Raw genomic sequence first — 15576 nt, 5'->3', positions numbered from 1 at the left:
CACACAACGCATTATTTTTCTACTTTAAAAAAAATGTTACAGACGCAAACAACAAAATTGTCAGAATAAAATAAGGTGACGAGGGTGAGAAGTCTTTATTTTAAGTTAAAGAGGTTTTTGCTTTTTGCAATGTTTAGAGAATTTAAATTTCCTTCTGCCAATAGATCCCTGACACACCAGCGCTTTAAGAGAAGAATGGAAAAAACATTGTTCTGAGTCTCAGGTTTGCATTCCGGGAAAGAGTCTGAGCTTTCATTACACTTTCTTTTTAACTTTATCAGGTAGAAGTTGTGGTTTTTTCGGGATCCAAAGTGCAAACGTCAGACAAAACGACTCAAATCATTTATCTCTGACAGGCGCGGGTCTCACAGGAAATACGTCCAAACAGGTGGAATACAAATCCCCGAACAAATAGTTTCCAAAAGTCCAAAGTCTTTCAAAAGTCCTTCACATAGCAGATTCCAACATTTATCCACCAGTGCATTGTTGATTAGCTCTTCTTGCTAAAATGGTGGGTGACTAGAATAATCATAAGATAACTCTGCAGTTAAATGTACATCAAGCAGACGGAGGATCTCTGCAACTTTATTTTCTATTTTGGTTCCAACCACCACTTTATTTCTCATCCTGTCCAAGATGAATTTATTCCTGTGAGATCGGCCCGGTGAGGCATTAATTTAATATCGACCGCCGCTTTGTCTCTGTTCGCCAATATCTACCGAAGGAATCCATAAGTCCTGATATTAAAAAAGTAATAAGACAGACAGAGAGCGATGGAGATAGGAGTGGAAGTAGAAGGAGAGACGGAGGAAGATGAGGTTCAGCGTAATGGGTCACACTCATTACCGACAGCAGCTGCTATCTGTCCGTCTGCAGGAGTCATCGTTTCTTAACGTGACAATTAGCGTCGTGAATGACGCCGGCTCTTTAAGGGAGGGGCCTGGTTCTAGATTTTCAGGTGATTCAGTTTTGATTGAATTCCAAAATATACCAAAATACTCCAAGGACGACTTCAGACCCTGAGACTTTTTTAATTTAGTCTTGGCCAAAGTAACAGGTGTGAGTCTGGATAGACGTCGGGAGTCGAGACAGCACCAAACTGTTGAGGAAGAAATAGAAGCTGAGGGGTTTGTTACGAAGACCTTGGGCTGAGACTGATTTTTCTCTGAATTGCTTGACGTTCATCACACTGAAATGTTTGTGACATGATTTACTAGTTGAGCAGAATCTGACACATCATGTCGTGTTGCGCAGGAAGAACAGGCCACACCGAGGTGGTGAGAGTCGTCTTCCATCCCGACCAGATCAGCTTCGCCCACCTGCTCAAAGTTTTCTGGGAAAGCCACAACCCGACTCAAGGTGTGAGACAGTCTGTGTTTTAAGACAAGCTTCGTTTTAATGAATTTCTTTTTTTATTCTTGAGAATTTATGACTCTCCTCCTACGATAATAACTTTATTCTCATACAATTTATACCATTATTCTTGAAGTCTTGTTTATCTCTTCCACTGGCTCTAGTACTCTGAATTACATCGCTATTGAAATGTTCTAAACAAATAAACTTCCCTTTCCCTCTTAAGTTTTTCAAACATTGTTGGTTAATTATATTTTCAAGAAACTGCTGATTAACTCGGTGACCCAGATGAACTTGATGCTGAAACATTTGAGGCAGAAATTAGAAATATTTCACTCTGGCGTGGCTAAAACTGTTGAGCCAACCAAACTCTGTGGTTGACGTGATGAAATGATCGGATCACAGGAAAAAAAAAAAAAACAGCGTTCGGTTCTGCCGAGACGGACGAGTCATATTTTTGGAAACACAGATGTTTTCAGATGATGTGATGTTCTCTCTGCCAGGACGAAGGCACCTCATGTTAAAATCCTCAAACTTGTGTTCAGGGATGCGTCAGGGGAACGATTCTGGGACGATGTACCGCTCCGCCATCTACACCTACACAAAGCCGCAGCTGGAGGAAGCGGTGGCCTCCAGAGATCAATACCAGAAGGTAGAGGAGTCTGCAGGAGGAATCCTTCATCTGTTAATCACTCCATCATCCTCATTCATTTGTATTTTATCTGTCTCCTCTCTCTCTCTCTGAGTCCGTTTCCCAGCATCCCCCTCTGCTGCACATCCCTCTTTCCGTCAGTCTGCATCAGAAACACTTTTGATGGCAGCAGATGGAGACTGACATATAATGGATTTGTCTGCATGTGCATGTAACACTCGCCATATATACGCATATGCTGTTTTTAAGTAAACACACACACACACACACACACACACACACACACCTCTCTCTCCCTCTCTCGAACTCTCTCTCCTGCTGAGACTTTGCACCACCATCCCACCAACAGGGCCTGTTGCCATGGAAACTGACGAGGAAGAGGCTACTCCATTCGACTCCATTCTTTTCTGTTCTATTCTGGTGGAGTCTGGTCTTTTTGTTCTCTGCACTTCTTCCCCTCATTTTTTATGTCGACGCGCACGGTCACAGGATCGTTATAAATGCCCGGACTCTTTATGTGCGACAGTTACAGCGGAGAAACGTGTGTCCAGCAGAAAGGAGGAGGGAACGTGCAGGAACACTGAGAGACTAAGACACATAGGTGTAGACGGGGGAATATGCTGACAGGTGGAAAATGAAGGGAGTGGGGGAATGAAAAAGAAAAGTTTTTGCAAAAGCCCGGGAACAAATGACTTATTCTGCTTTTGTGTTTATGAAAAGAAATTAAAACATTTAACTTAAAAAATGCACAAGCAACTGACTGAGGGTTTGAAAATGACACCAACTGATGCCACAAACAATGGAAGCTATAAAAAGCTCTCAAAGTGCTTTAAGCTCAAAAAATGCTCCAGTCTGACGAGTCGTTAGGAAACAACAGGTAACTGAAGACACAGAAATCCTCCCTGTGACTCTGAGCGTCCAGGTCGCTGCCAACTTCAGCCTGGACGCTCACAGACAGGACGTATATCTCATGTTCACATTGGCGGAACGTGATTTGCTGTAACAAGTAATTTTTTATAGCTTCAGGTGTTGTAGACATTTATCCACCCTCACTCTATTATTCTCGTTAATGAAAGGACGATTTCAGCATCATATATTTGTTATGTCCCTTTGAGGGAAGATCAAACTGCTACAGCTGCTGATATAAAAGCCTCGTTTGTGAGGGGCCCATCCTCACAGCTCTGTGTGTGTGTGTGTGTGTGTGTGTGTGTGTGTGTGTGTGTGTGTGTGTGTGTGTGTGTGTGTGTGTGTGTGTGTGTTTTGATTAGTTATGGCCAGAAGCTTTTATCCATGATGGTCGTAGATTGACAGATGCTCACAACAATTTCTATCTGTCTTTAAACTGTGACGAGTCGATTGATAGATTTTTCTTCTCCTCCTCGATCCATCACATCAAAATCGCACTGTTTTGTTTCCTCTCTTTTTTTTCCTCACCAGATTGCCTCCCCCACCCTCTCCCATCTGTGTGTGTGTGTGTGTGTGTGTGTAGTGAGTGTGTGTGCGTGTGTGTGCAAGTGTGTGCAAATGGTTGGCCTATAGCAAACGCACTCCATGCCAAACCATCTGGGCCTTAAATCTGTCCTCCACGAAAATCGCTTTAGTTGCAAAACTAACACACACGCACACTCACACACACACACACACACACACACACACACACACACACACACACACACACACACACTGTTGGGGTTTGTTCACATTATGTTTTGGCTTCTTTTTTATGTTCTTAACTTTGTATTCGGTCTGAGGTCGTCTGTATCATGTTTCCTACAAATACGAGCATTTTGGTGCCAGAAATCACGAGGACATTTCATAGACAGTAAATAAAGATGGACGGATTGTCTCTGTCACATTCACAGCGAGCGCGTGGGTTCGTTTCTGACACGCAACGGATACAAAACTGAAAAAAAAAACCCCAATAAGAATATAAATATATCAGGAGCCATACACGTGGAAGACGCCAACGAAGATGTCGACTTGGAAAGACAACAAGAGCTTTTAGCGAAGCGGCCTGATGGCGTGTTGAGGTGCCGTTACTAAAAACATGTGATCTCTGCGGTGGAATTCAACCGTCGTGTCCGGCCTCCTGCCGCTCCTACCCAGAAACCACCTCTCCCCTGAACACTCCAGAGTCCAGTCCTTCATTCGTGAAAGACAAACTCCAGAACTTCTGAAGTCTGGAAACGGCTTCGGAAATACATCAGTGTGATAAGAACTACCTTTTACCTTGGCCCGTGTCCCGTCTGCTAACATGGAGAAGTTTTTGATGTATACTTTACTTGTCTGTAAAATGAGTTCACGCTCTCAGACATCCTTCCAGAGGATGAAGCCTTCACAGGTCCGCTCACTTTTCTTTGCATCCGCAGTGGCCGCTCCTTCTTCATCCTCCTCCTCCCAAACAAAGTGAAAATGTAAAATGCATCACAGCACAGAGGATTTTTCCCAGGACACACCTACCAGACACTTCCTGAATCCTCATTAACATCCGCTCTGATCCTCGGAGTCTCTCCCCCCGTCCCTGTCTCCTTTCCAGCCACATTTCATACGCCTGAGCCAAAGAAACGTAGAGGACAAAGTGAAATAGAGGAGGAGGAGGAGGAGGAGGAGGAGGAGAGGAAGTTAAGGTGAGGAGAGAGAGGGAGCAGTGTGGTTAATTTGGTGTCAGGGTATTGACTTCGCCACCTGGCTTGATTGTATTGTTCACACAGAGAGTGATTGGGGAATTTGGTGTGTGTGTGTGTGTGTGTGTGTGTGTGTGTGTGTGTGTGTGTGTGTGTGTGTGTGTGTGTGTGTGTGTGTGTGTGTGTGTGTGTGTGTGTGCGCGTGTGTGTGAGGTACAACAGCACTGCAGATAATTACCTTGCAGGCGGCTGGCGGTTGTCTGCAGCATGAAAGGAGCCTCCCTTTTCTTCTCCTGCCTCCTACCCATCATTAGGGTGTGCACTGCATCTAAAACGGCAGATGGAAGTAGTGTGTGTGTGTGTGTGTGTGTGTGTGTGCTTGCTTTATGTAATAATGTGTGCTCGCTCAGTGGGTGCTGAAGCAGTGTGTACTCATTGTTCTGGCATCTCTCTCTCTGTTGATTCACCTCTCCTGCTACATTTTCCTCTCATGAACATTCATATTTCTGCTCCCCAACACCAAACAGCTGCTTTTTCTCTCCCTCTTTTCTTCTCCTTCCCTTTTTTCTTCTTTGTCTGTGAAATCCCTCTCTCGCGCTTTTAACTCGGCAGCTTCACCTTTCTCTGTTCCTCCTCTCCCCGTTCCTCTCTCCCTCTGTCTCGTGGGTGCTTATCGGCGTTGTTCACGTGTCCCCCGCTTTACCAGCGCAGTCAAGGTATTTGCATTCCAAATGAGCAATCTACTTCTCTGACATGCAAATGAATGGATGTGAATTATGCATTTACAGCAGGCTGCTAACACAGCAGAAGGGAGGATGCCATTAAACCGGTATAATGGAGGATGCAGTCATTTTGGGTATCACAGGTAGCGCTGGATTGAAGTCGGAGCTCACAGTTTCCACTTAAAGAGTCTGTAGCCACTTATATTCATTATCTCAGAGGGATTGTCCTCTTTAATGTGTTAAACATTAAATACTTCAGCCGTTAGCATCACGAGGATGCTCTGTTATTGCAGCTAACTTGGATTCACAGCCGTTACAGTGGTTTTCAATCATGTCGACTCAGGAAAGTGTCAGTTTTGCAAATGACTCCTGAAGCTTTATTCATGTTTCTGACCTTTGTTTGTTTTGTATGCACCAAACTCATTATTATTACTAGAAGCCACGTCTGGTGCCAGAGAAGCTTAAAGCTTCAATGTCCTTCACATCCAAAGGTGAGAAACAGATTGAAAAGTGGATAGTGAGAAGTAAATTTCCACGATGTGGGATCAATAAAGTTGATCTTATCTGCAGTTTATGGATGACGTGATCAAACCGAGCGTGATTGGCTGGTTCGCATTGCGTCAGACGACATTTGCACAAAGTTGAGTCTCTCTCAACTTTTCCTCCGTAGTTGCCGCCGGGCTTCTTTTAAAATCTCAGTGAGAATCAGCAGTAATAGGTTTTGATTATGTCTATGGGAATGGCTCCATTACTCCTAAACAGTGGAACTTAAGTTGAAGCTTTCATTGAATGATTTTCAAACCCTGAAAATGAATTTAGAGGCAAAACAGTGGAAAAAAAGAACATTACCAAGGGCTTTTACTTTGAAATTCTACATCAGAAAGTCCTGAGAACAAAATAATTTAACAGTGAAATCCTCTGAAACTTGACAAACAGGCACTGGAGGTGAAATATAAGTCAGATTCCGTGGACGTCCTCCAGTGGTCATGTCTGGAAAGAGTCTCACTTTGTCTTTTCTCGTTAAACTCTTGATTTGACTTCGTTTCCATTTCACTTTATTTTCTCTCCTTTCTTCTGTTAAATGTCTCTTTTCCTTGTCTTCATGTAGAAAATCATGATTCTGGCCTGAATCTCAAAGTGCAGCCTCGACAGAAACAGAGAATCCCGTCCTGACTCACCGCTGCGCTCTACCTTCACACTACTTACTCAAATTAAATTGTGGTGTCAGTACAGTCGTGGTGGGAAATCTTCCCAGGAGCTGATGAATCAAGCAGCGGGGCGCAAACACTCTCTGTCCATTAAAAGACAAACACGCCAACGTTCCATCTTTTGTCTCTTTGGTATTTTCTGCTATTAAAGCTTCGCCGACCCCGTGGGTTTGTTTGCTGACATGTTCTTTAACAACTTCCGTGTGCTGACGTCAATGAAGTTAAAATGGTTTTCTAACAATTAGCTCTCACTAACTATTAGAGGCACCAATGTGTGAAATTACACATCGCAGCTTTAGACCTGATTGTTTTTGCTCCTAAAAATAGACAGAGAACTTTTTTATTATTTCCCCGAGGAGTTCATTTCAAATCAAACTGCCTGAGAACATTTCTACCATTGAACACTGAGGCTTTCTGCACGTTTACTTTAGGACAAACGCACAAATCTATACGCTCACGACAAAAACTGTGTTCAAGTGGTTCACGTTACTTCCACGTACCGTCTGTCGTAATCAAACCGGCTGCGTGATTCAAGAGAGTTTGATGTTTGAGTGTGAACGTGGAGAAAGTTTCCTCCTTCACTCTCTGAGCGTCTGTTCTCTGTAACTCTGCTGAGTGGGTTCGATCTCCTGTGAGAGGAACTGACTGAGAGTCACAGCTTCAACTGTCACAATCAGCCCCAGACTTGAAGAGTGAAGCTGAACTGTAGACAAGTAGAGGATGCAGAGGATCATGGGTAATATCCACCGTCTTGGTAGAGGAACCGTCTCTTCTTCTATCGTGCCAGGAATCCAAACAGCAGGTCGGCTCTTAAAAGGCAAAACGTGTAAATGTCAAACCCAATTCAGCTCCACGACATGATTAAATAAAAACTCTGCTGTAAACATGCACACACACACACACACACACACACACACGTGCACACAATCACAGAAACACTCCATCGGCAATGAAACTTTCATTGGTGTGTGTGTGTGTCTGTGTGTGTGTGTCTTTCCATGTTCATTTCTCTTTTCTTTTACCCACACGCCATCTGGTTGAGTAATTTTTATCACGAGGAGAAGAAAGTGTAATCACCAACTGATTCTTCTGTGTACGTGTGTGTAGTGTGTAGTGTGTATTTGTAGGTACCACCCTGCCTGGAGCCACACACGTTCTCTCACATCACCAAATTAATTCCATCTCATGTTTGCAGTGTGAAGCCCTTAAAAAAAAAAAAAGAGTCGTTGTCCAACTGGAAGTCAAATTCTTCTTTTGTTGCGAGTCATTTCAACAAAAGCAGGATTTCTGTGTTTTCATTTAAAACGTGTGATTTTCTTCCAGGTCCTGACGGATGACGGCTTTGGTCCAATCACAACAGAGATAGCTGAGGTCAAGCCGTTCTATTACGCTGAGGATTACCACCAGCAGTACCTGAACAAAAACCCTGACGGATACTGTGGCCTGGGCGGAACCGGAGTCTCCTGCCCAATAGGAGTCAAGAAGAAGACTTAGATTTCCAGAGGCAGGGATTTCTTTTACAGCTTTAAAATGTTTACGAATGCAAAAACCTGATATATTCAATATACCTGCATCATATCCAGAGCAAAACTTTACTGAACCTGCAGCGCCGGTGTCTGACGTCTCCAGGTGAAACAAAGAAGGAAGAGATGTTGGCGAGCGAGTTCAAACACATATTATATATAAACACTATTTACTTTGGTCCATGTCCCATCTGCTAACATGGAGGAGGCAGGGTTTATAACCTATACTGCAGCCAGCCACTAGAGGGCGACTGAGAAGCTTTTTTTCTTAAGCCATCATAGCGTCCGTCTTTATTTACAGTCTTTGGTCTGCAGAAAAGCTTTTTCATATTTCCAGCACATTATTCTTTTAAAGTGATTGAATACTTTTCTTTTCTTTTCAACAATCAAACAATAAATTATTCTCAAGTCAGTCGACTGTGTCTTCTCTGATTCCTGACTCGTCATGTTTGAACCTGTGAAAACCTCACGTATGCAGTTTCAGAAGCAAAACTCAAAGTCATTTACATTAAACTGACACCATCGACTTTAAGGAGGGACTCATGAAATCACCGTGACCTTTGACCTGTGACCACCCAAATGCAATTAGTTCACCTGTGAGTGTTATCGAACTTTTTACACAAAGTGGAAAGACTTGTGAGCTCGCAGTGACCTTTGACCTTTAAATGTAATCAGCTCATCTCGGAGTCAAAGTGAATGTGTCCTCCGACATTCTTCACACACGTGTCTATCTGAGGTTTGCTGACATTAAAAATTTTGTTTCACAGAATAAAACAACGCAGAAAAAATGAATTAATCTTAAAAAGATTTATTTTTCTATATATTTGATTGTGTGTGTGTGTTTTCTTTCTTTTTCTATTTATAATCAAGTTTTATGGATAAAATTTATAATATCAAGCTTTGATTACATTTATTTGCCAAAATGGTTTGTTAACAACATCATTGCTAATTTAAAAAAACAGATCAGCCATGTGTATGTCTATATTTTTATTTTTATTTGAATATGTCTATTATTCCAATTTGTTCCTGTGTATAGGAATTTGTAAAAATAAGTATATTCTATGTGGAAGACAAATGGAAATTATTGTATTAGGTGAAATATAGTAACCATAAATTATTTTACTCCCCAGTATCTGTATTTATGGTTTCAGCTGTCAAAAGTCCAGATCGTCTGTTTAGAATTTTGCATTATTTGTCCTTTTTTCCTTTAACTGACTCTTCAGGCCAGTTTAAACCGGAGATTTCACCATGAAAATAAATTGTGCTCATGTTTGTGTTGTTGTGTGTCAGGATTTTTGGACGACCTCCTTCCTCTGGTCTCCGCCTGAAGCAATGTTCCAGTTCGTGACTCGTCTGTCATCGCTGCTAATCTGCGTACGGGTGTGTTTGTACAGTATATGTGTATGTTTTGATGGTACAGCCTGTAAACACACACACACACACACACACCAGCAGGAGGAGGCTGTGGTTGGTGCCAGGGCCTCCAAAGCCTGGCATCACCATCACACAATAGAGGGGCAGAAAAGAGAGGAAGAGGAGGAGGAGATGAGTCTTTCTGGATGTGGCAGAGCGCCACCTTGGACCTGTGCTGCGTTGGAACACCTCCACTGTGCTGGTTGCAGGATCATGGCTCGACCGTGGGTTTGATAGCCAAATCTGACTGCTTCGTTTTTTTTTTTTTTGGGAGATGGAGTTGTGATGATGGCTCTTTGCAAATCAGAAACCAAAAAAACAAGACAATGTAATTTTTTCACCGTCTGACGAACAAAAACTACTGGAAATGTATTTAATTCACACGGTTTCATTATATTTAATCAGCTTGGCCGTGAACTTGAATCCACTGAGATAAAATGTGACATCTGCTTCGTGGAGTTGTTTCCTCGGCCAGAGACGTTTATTTGTCTGTTTATTTTGTTTACACAAAAAAAAACCACACGACAAATTACCACGACACTCACAACAATGATGTGAGTCAGGAAAGAACTCATTACATCTCAGTCCCGATCTGGATCAGGGATGGTTTTTAACAGTTTCACTAACTAACAATTGAAAGATTCCTGGGTCGTGATGACAGGTGCATTTTTGGATCCGATGAGTGTGTGTGATTTGATGCAGCTTGATTTGAATGAACAGATCTTGGTGGAGGTTTGAGCTCTGCTGGGTGACACAGTTTATTAGGATGAATAAACTGATAAGTCTTATTCTGGATATTGATCACAACACAGAACTCTTCTTAAATTCAGCTTCATCAACACCACAGTCTGTCCCATTACTGAGACTACTGGATTATCCTGCCACCGTGTGGTTATTCCAAGTAACACAGACCAACGCACAACATAAGAATTCATGTAAAATTATTTTATATATATATACATATGCATACATATATGGAAATGTGAATAAATGATTGAATAGTTTAATACAAGATAAGCTGGAGGTAAAATAAACAGAAGATAATGTATGGAATTTAAAGTGCTTTCTGTTTACCCCTTTATTTTTTAAGTTTTTAAAAAAAAATCCACTATCTTTAAGTTTTTTTTTCCGGAACAAAGAAAACAAAAACAAATCAGAACACATTTACTGACCTTTTATTCTGAAGGGACTCACCGGAAGTCACCTGTCTCCGCGCGGCTGAGCAGAATCCGCGGTAAAACGTTTTCCCTCGTGTTTTTATTCCTGCGTCGCTTTTCACTTCAGTAACGAGTCACATGTTCGAATCCCACCGGGTTTTGTCTGTTCTTACTCGATTAACCGACATCAAACAAATCGGGGAGTCGGAAATGACGTGTAACTGTGGCAACCGTAAACTTCCCCCCGCTGAACCTGACGACAGGTAACAAAGAATTAACGATTTGTTCAGGAAATACCGATTTTTAAAAAAAGTCTCCTGGAACAGACTGAACGCGGTTTTCTTTATCTGCGTTCACTTTAGTTTGAATTGATTCAGAGTTTCCGATTTAACTTTGTTTTAATCTTTTACTTTTTATCAGCTGTCTTTCATTCGTGTAGTTTTGTTAAGTTAGCTTAGCCACGTTCATTTTTTTATCCACGCAAAGTTAAAACTTAACAAATAAATTAAACGCTGAACGCATTTTTGTTTGATTCAATTACTGAACATTCAATTTTGTAAAACTTTAATGCCTCGTCGTTGGTGACACCTAGTGGTCGGAGGGTCACTTCTACTCAAAGATTAAAGTTTGTTTTATCGAGAGTCAAAGTCACTGTGACTTTTTGCGGAACATGTTTTTGTTCTTGTGAACGCGATATCTCACGGCCGCATCGAGGGAATCTCCTCAAATTTGGTAGAAACGTTCACTTTGACTCAGAGAAGAACTGATTAGATCAAATGTCACGATCAGTTTGACCTCATGCTCTTGTGAGCGTATTAATGTGAAATCAGTGAAAATATTATTATTATTATTATATCTCACAATTCTAAAGAAAGTGAGGATAATCCAAACAATCTGTTCTTCTTGGACCTGTTCCCCGTCCTTCCATCAAGTTTCCGCCCGGGTTGTTTTTGTGGAATCTGCAAATAAAAGTACTGATCGTTTATCAGTAGAACTTTGGTTTTTGTGTGTGTTTGTTTACGATCCACTTTAACTTCAGATTGAGCTCAGGACAACAAGGAGTGGCCATCGCCCAGAGATGTCTGCTGACATACCCACGGACGGAACGCCTCCACACACAGATCCAGGTCCGTCGCTTCACCCTCCAGCCTCCGCTTCAGCACCGACCTCTAGAGTCCGTGGTGTGGAGCTCCAGGGTCACACAGCGGACATGCTGTCCCCTCAGGGTGAGCCATTGGCGGCCAAGACTCGCACGTCCTCTCTGCTGAGCCCTGACGATGCTGTCCCCCCTGGATCGTCCCAGCCGACTGCTACCGACATGGACGCCTCTCAGACAATCAATAAAAACGTGGAACAAGTAGGTTCTACAGGAAAATCTTTAATTGAAAAATTTGACAGGGAACTTTATTCAGAAACAAATATTTACTTCAGGCAATATTAACCAATGTGATCTGATGTCCTTCCTTCCTCTCACCGTTAGATGGCAGTAAAACATCAGGATTATGCCCCCTGGCTGTCACAGTGATTGTAACACGTGTTTCATGTTCGTTTGTTTGCAGACTGAAGCTGGTCCCAGTGAGCTGCTGCTGCACATTGAGCAGATCCACCGGGTTCTACAGGAGCAGAGCCGACAGCTGACCCTTCTGGGAACAGGTCAGTGAACACACTCCTGCTCGGACGCACTGTGCAAAAAGCTGCCGTCACAGGTAAACTCCTGACATCCTGCATGTGAGAGCACGAATGTCCGAGTCAGAGCCTCCGGACTTTCTCAGGAGTTTTTCACAGTTTTTTTTACAGCCTCAGAGTAAAAACTGGCTGACACACGCAATAATACCACCCCCCCCCTTCTGAGCATGATACAAACCCTGGAGACAGTAGATCGTTAATATGTGAAAACTGCTTTGGAAACGAGAAAAGAGCAGAAACAGTTTTAGGAGAAACTTATAATAAAGGTAGAAAAGTTCGATTTTTCAGATAAATCTGCAAAGAAAGCAGCAACGATAAGACTTTGGTTTCATCTTGAGTTGTGTTGGCATGTTCCTCTCTCTCTGCTGTTGCTGTTGCTGTGATATTCAAGATTCAAGAAGATTTGTTTGTCATTACAAAATGTGAGTGATGGGAAACAAAACTTCAGCTTCCTGGAAGCAGCACTGAAGTAGAAACACTAGAATCTAAAAACTGTTCTGAAGCCGCTTGACAGACACCAGCAGCTCGGCTGTTGCAAAACTCCTTTAACCCGCCAAGAGCAAAAGGTTCACGCCTAAAAAATTTCCGAACACAGAGTCGTAAGATCTTGACCTTCTATGTAAAGTAATATAAATATTACGATTTGGCCATATATACAAATAAAGTGAACTGAATTGAATGATAACGACGTGCGGGAACGTGCCGCCTCTGTTTTGCTGTGTTTGACCTGCGAGAGCTCGTTAACAGAACCTGAGCTCGGTGTCTGTAGCAGCTTCCTGTGATCAGCAGCATGTCAACATTTGGACATGGAGGGTTCTGCTCGTGGTGCTTGTTGTTTTGGGGGGGGGAGTTAAATGTGTTTAAATCAGTCGTGTCCCTGTTGCCGGGATGATGCAGTTGTGCAGCTGTATCACCTGTATTCTGTGAGTTTACTGTCTCGATAAACAAAAATCTCCAATAAGCTTCTCTGTTTTAAACAAATGATCCCGTTCTGATAAACACTGTGAGTGAGGAGAGTTTAAAAATCATTCCAGGATCCTGCAGGACACTCTTTTCTCTTTGACCTCCAGGATGCAGATGATTTACTCTGATTATACAAGAGAGAGAAACCAATGCAAGGAGCAAAGTGATGTCACCGCCAGCTACTGAGATGTAAATACACAGAGATCACAATTTGTCACTCAGTAAAAGTAACACAACAATGGATGAGATTACACCGTGCGAGTAAAAACACAGAACAGCAGATTCTTTTTGTGAATGTTGCAGGAGTCGTTATATACAAATGAAAGATAATCACAAAGGAAACGTCACATTCTCTCGACTTCTTAACGCAGACTTTAGATTCCCAAGAATTCAAATACTTATAATAATATATTCAAGTAAACACAGATATAAAAATAAATTCAAAATAACATACTTTACTTCACATACATTACTTTGCGCTCACCCAAGTCTGCATAAAGAAAAGAAAATCTCAACTCACCCTCATCCCTTCATCCTCCCTCCCTCATTCCTACCCTCATCCCTTCATCCTCCCTCCCTCATTCCTACCCTCATCCCTTCATCCTCTTTTCCATTTCCATTCAAACCTTTCATTCTAATGTTGTGTTGCTGTTCTTGCTGGTGAAAGGAAGTTTGATGACCTTTAATGTTTTGAGTCTGTTGTTCAACAGCAGAACTGTGGGCGGAGCAGTCGTTATCTGCACAGCTGAAGTGTGACGCTCACTGTCTGCAGATGCTGCCTTTAGATATGGATCTATCACAGATCTATTATCTATTATCTATTATCGGTAAAGAAATGTTTCTCACTGCAGAGGTTGTAGTTGTGTTCATTGCTGACTGGCCCAAGTCGTATTTCTTCAGCCTCTGCTGCAGAAACATGGGGCAGAAGGTAGAAATGTAGGCGTCTCTAAACCCCGAGTTACTTAAGCAGTAGACCAGCGGGTCCAGCAGGCAGTCGGTGAAAGACAGAACCATGAGACTGTCGTACACCCACACCGCTTGTAACTCGGCCTCCTGCCACTCCTTCAGCCGAAAGCTCAGCAGCACCACTCGGGCGACAGCGCAGGGCAGGAAGCAGATGGAGAAGACGGCCAACACAGAAAGGACCACCCACGAGGCTTTCCTCAGTTTGGCCTTTTCCCCCACGGTTTTCTTCCTGAGCCGGTGGACCATGCGCACTGTGCAGTAGACGAGGATGATGAAGGGGATGACGATCTGGGTGAAGAAGACGATCTGAAAGAAATAGAAAGTGATGATGAGTACGACGGTCGGTTCTACACACTGCAAAGTTACCTTCAGAGAGGAGACACTGTCCACCTCATTCAAAGAAACTGCTGTTGATATCTTCACAGTCTACAATTCCAAGATAAAAGTTACTTCTTAACTTAAAATATCTGGAGCTCGTTGCGTGAAAGCAGCTACGGAAATGTGATTATAATAAATCTGCAATCAGGATTCAACACCGGAACACTTGGAACACTGAAATATCTAAAAGATATTCAATAAATCATGAATCAATACTCAACTTAGTTGCATATAAATATTCAACTAAGGAATAAATAGGCTAATTATGTTTGTTGTTGCTGCATCAGATGCTGTGATTGACCTGAATAGAGGAAATTAGATGAAATATAAAAGCTGGGTGTTCTTAAATAAATAAGCTTATAGGAAGTCTGAGCCTGCCAGTAACAGCAGTTCTTATCTACTGTCACCAGTTAGTTCCCTAAACATAAAATCCCGTGTTGCTGATGCTCACAGTGAAATAAAACTTAAAGGCCTCCACCTGCCAGGTGAATTTCTACAGTTTGTGCAGAGGGAAACAAATACCTCTCTGAAGGTGTCCGTCACATTTTGCTCGTCTCGTCCATAGCTGTTGCAGCACTCGAAGGTATTGAGCATGGTGGGGATGGTGAGCGGCAGCAGCAGGAGCCAGATGATGATGGAGATCTGGGGAGATTTCTTCAGCTTTTTGACAAAGTTCATCTTCCCCAGATGGACCACGTTGAAGTAGCGGTCGATGGACAGTGCGATGAGGAAGGCGATGCTGGCTCCTCGGTTGAGAAAGAGCATGAAGAGCAGCGTTTTGCACATCCTGTCGTCCTCGCTGCGCCGCTCGCCATTCTGGTAGTTGTAGATCTTCACAGGGAGACAGGCCACCATCAGGAAGTCAGCGACCACGATGTTGAAGAGCAGGATGCTTTTGTTCTTCCAGAACTTGAATCTGAAGAAGAAGTTA

At 42.6% G+C, this 15576-nt stretch overlaps 3 protein-coding genes across 5 annotated transcripts in view; 2 read left to right on the top strand and 1 right to left on the bottom strand.

The window, feature by feature from the left end:
• Window positions 1-8494, top strand: part of msraa (methionine sulfoxide reductase Aa) — a 19989-nt gene extending 11495 nt beyond the window's left edge. For all 3 annotated transcript variants that reach the window (XM_069514899.1, XM_069514900.1, XM_069514901.1), the window contains 3 exons: window positions 1255-1359; window positions 1899-2005; window positions 7883-8494. In XM_069514899.1, the coding sequence (XP_069371000.1) occupies window positions 1255-1359; window positions 1899-2005; window positions 7883-8053 (383 nt within the window). In that variant the 3' untranslated portion in view covers window positions 8054-8494. The remainder of the gene's footprint in view (window positions 1-1254; window positions 1360-1898; window positions 2006-7882) is intronic.
• A 2281-nt stretch (window positions 8495-10775) lies between these two features.
• The window catches only part of LOC109640837 (uncharacterized), a 25881-nt gene continuing 21080 nt past the window's right edge, over window positions 10776-15576 (top strand). Inside the window, exons 1-3 of the mRNA XM_020105031.2 lie at window positions 10776-10915; window positions 11692-12009; window positions 12212-12305. Of these exons, the coding sequence (XP_019960590.2) occupies window positions 11731-12009; window positions 12212-12305 (373 nt within the window). The 5' untranslated portion in view covers window positions 10776-10915; window positions 11692-11730. The remainder of the gene's footprint in view (window positions 10916-11691; window positions 12010-12211; window positions 12306-15576) is intronic.
• The window catches only part of LOC138405558 (12-(S)-hydroxy-5,8,10,14-eicosatetraenoic acid receptor-like), a 4498-nt gene continuing 936 nt past the window's right edge, over window positions 12015-15576 (bottom strand). Inside the window, exons 2-3 of the mRNA XM_069514897.1 lie at window positions 15168-15561; window positions 12015-14573 (exon numbers count right to left, since the gene is read on the bottom strand). Of these exons, the coding sequence (XP_069370998.1) occupies window positions 14109-14573; window positions 15168-15561 (859 nt within the window). The 3' untranslated portion in view covers window positions 12015-14108. The remainder of the gene's footprint in view (window positions 14574-15167; window positions 15562-15576) is intronic.

The sequence above is a fragment of the Paralichthys olivaceus genome, chromosome 19 (genome assembly GCF_024713975.1).
Source record: "Paralichthys olivaceus isolate ysfri-2021 chromosome 19, ASM2471397v2, whole genome shotgun sequence".
NCBI lineage: Eukaryota > Metazoa > Chordata > Actinopteri > Pleuronectiformes > Paralichthyidae > Paralichthys > Paralichthys olivaceus.
The sequence above is the reverse complement of the archived record's forward strand: the minus strand, read 5'-3'. Positions and strand labels throughout refer to the sequence as shown.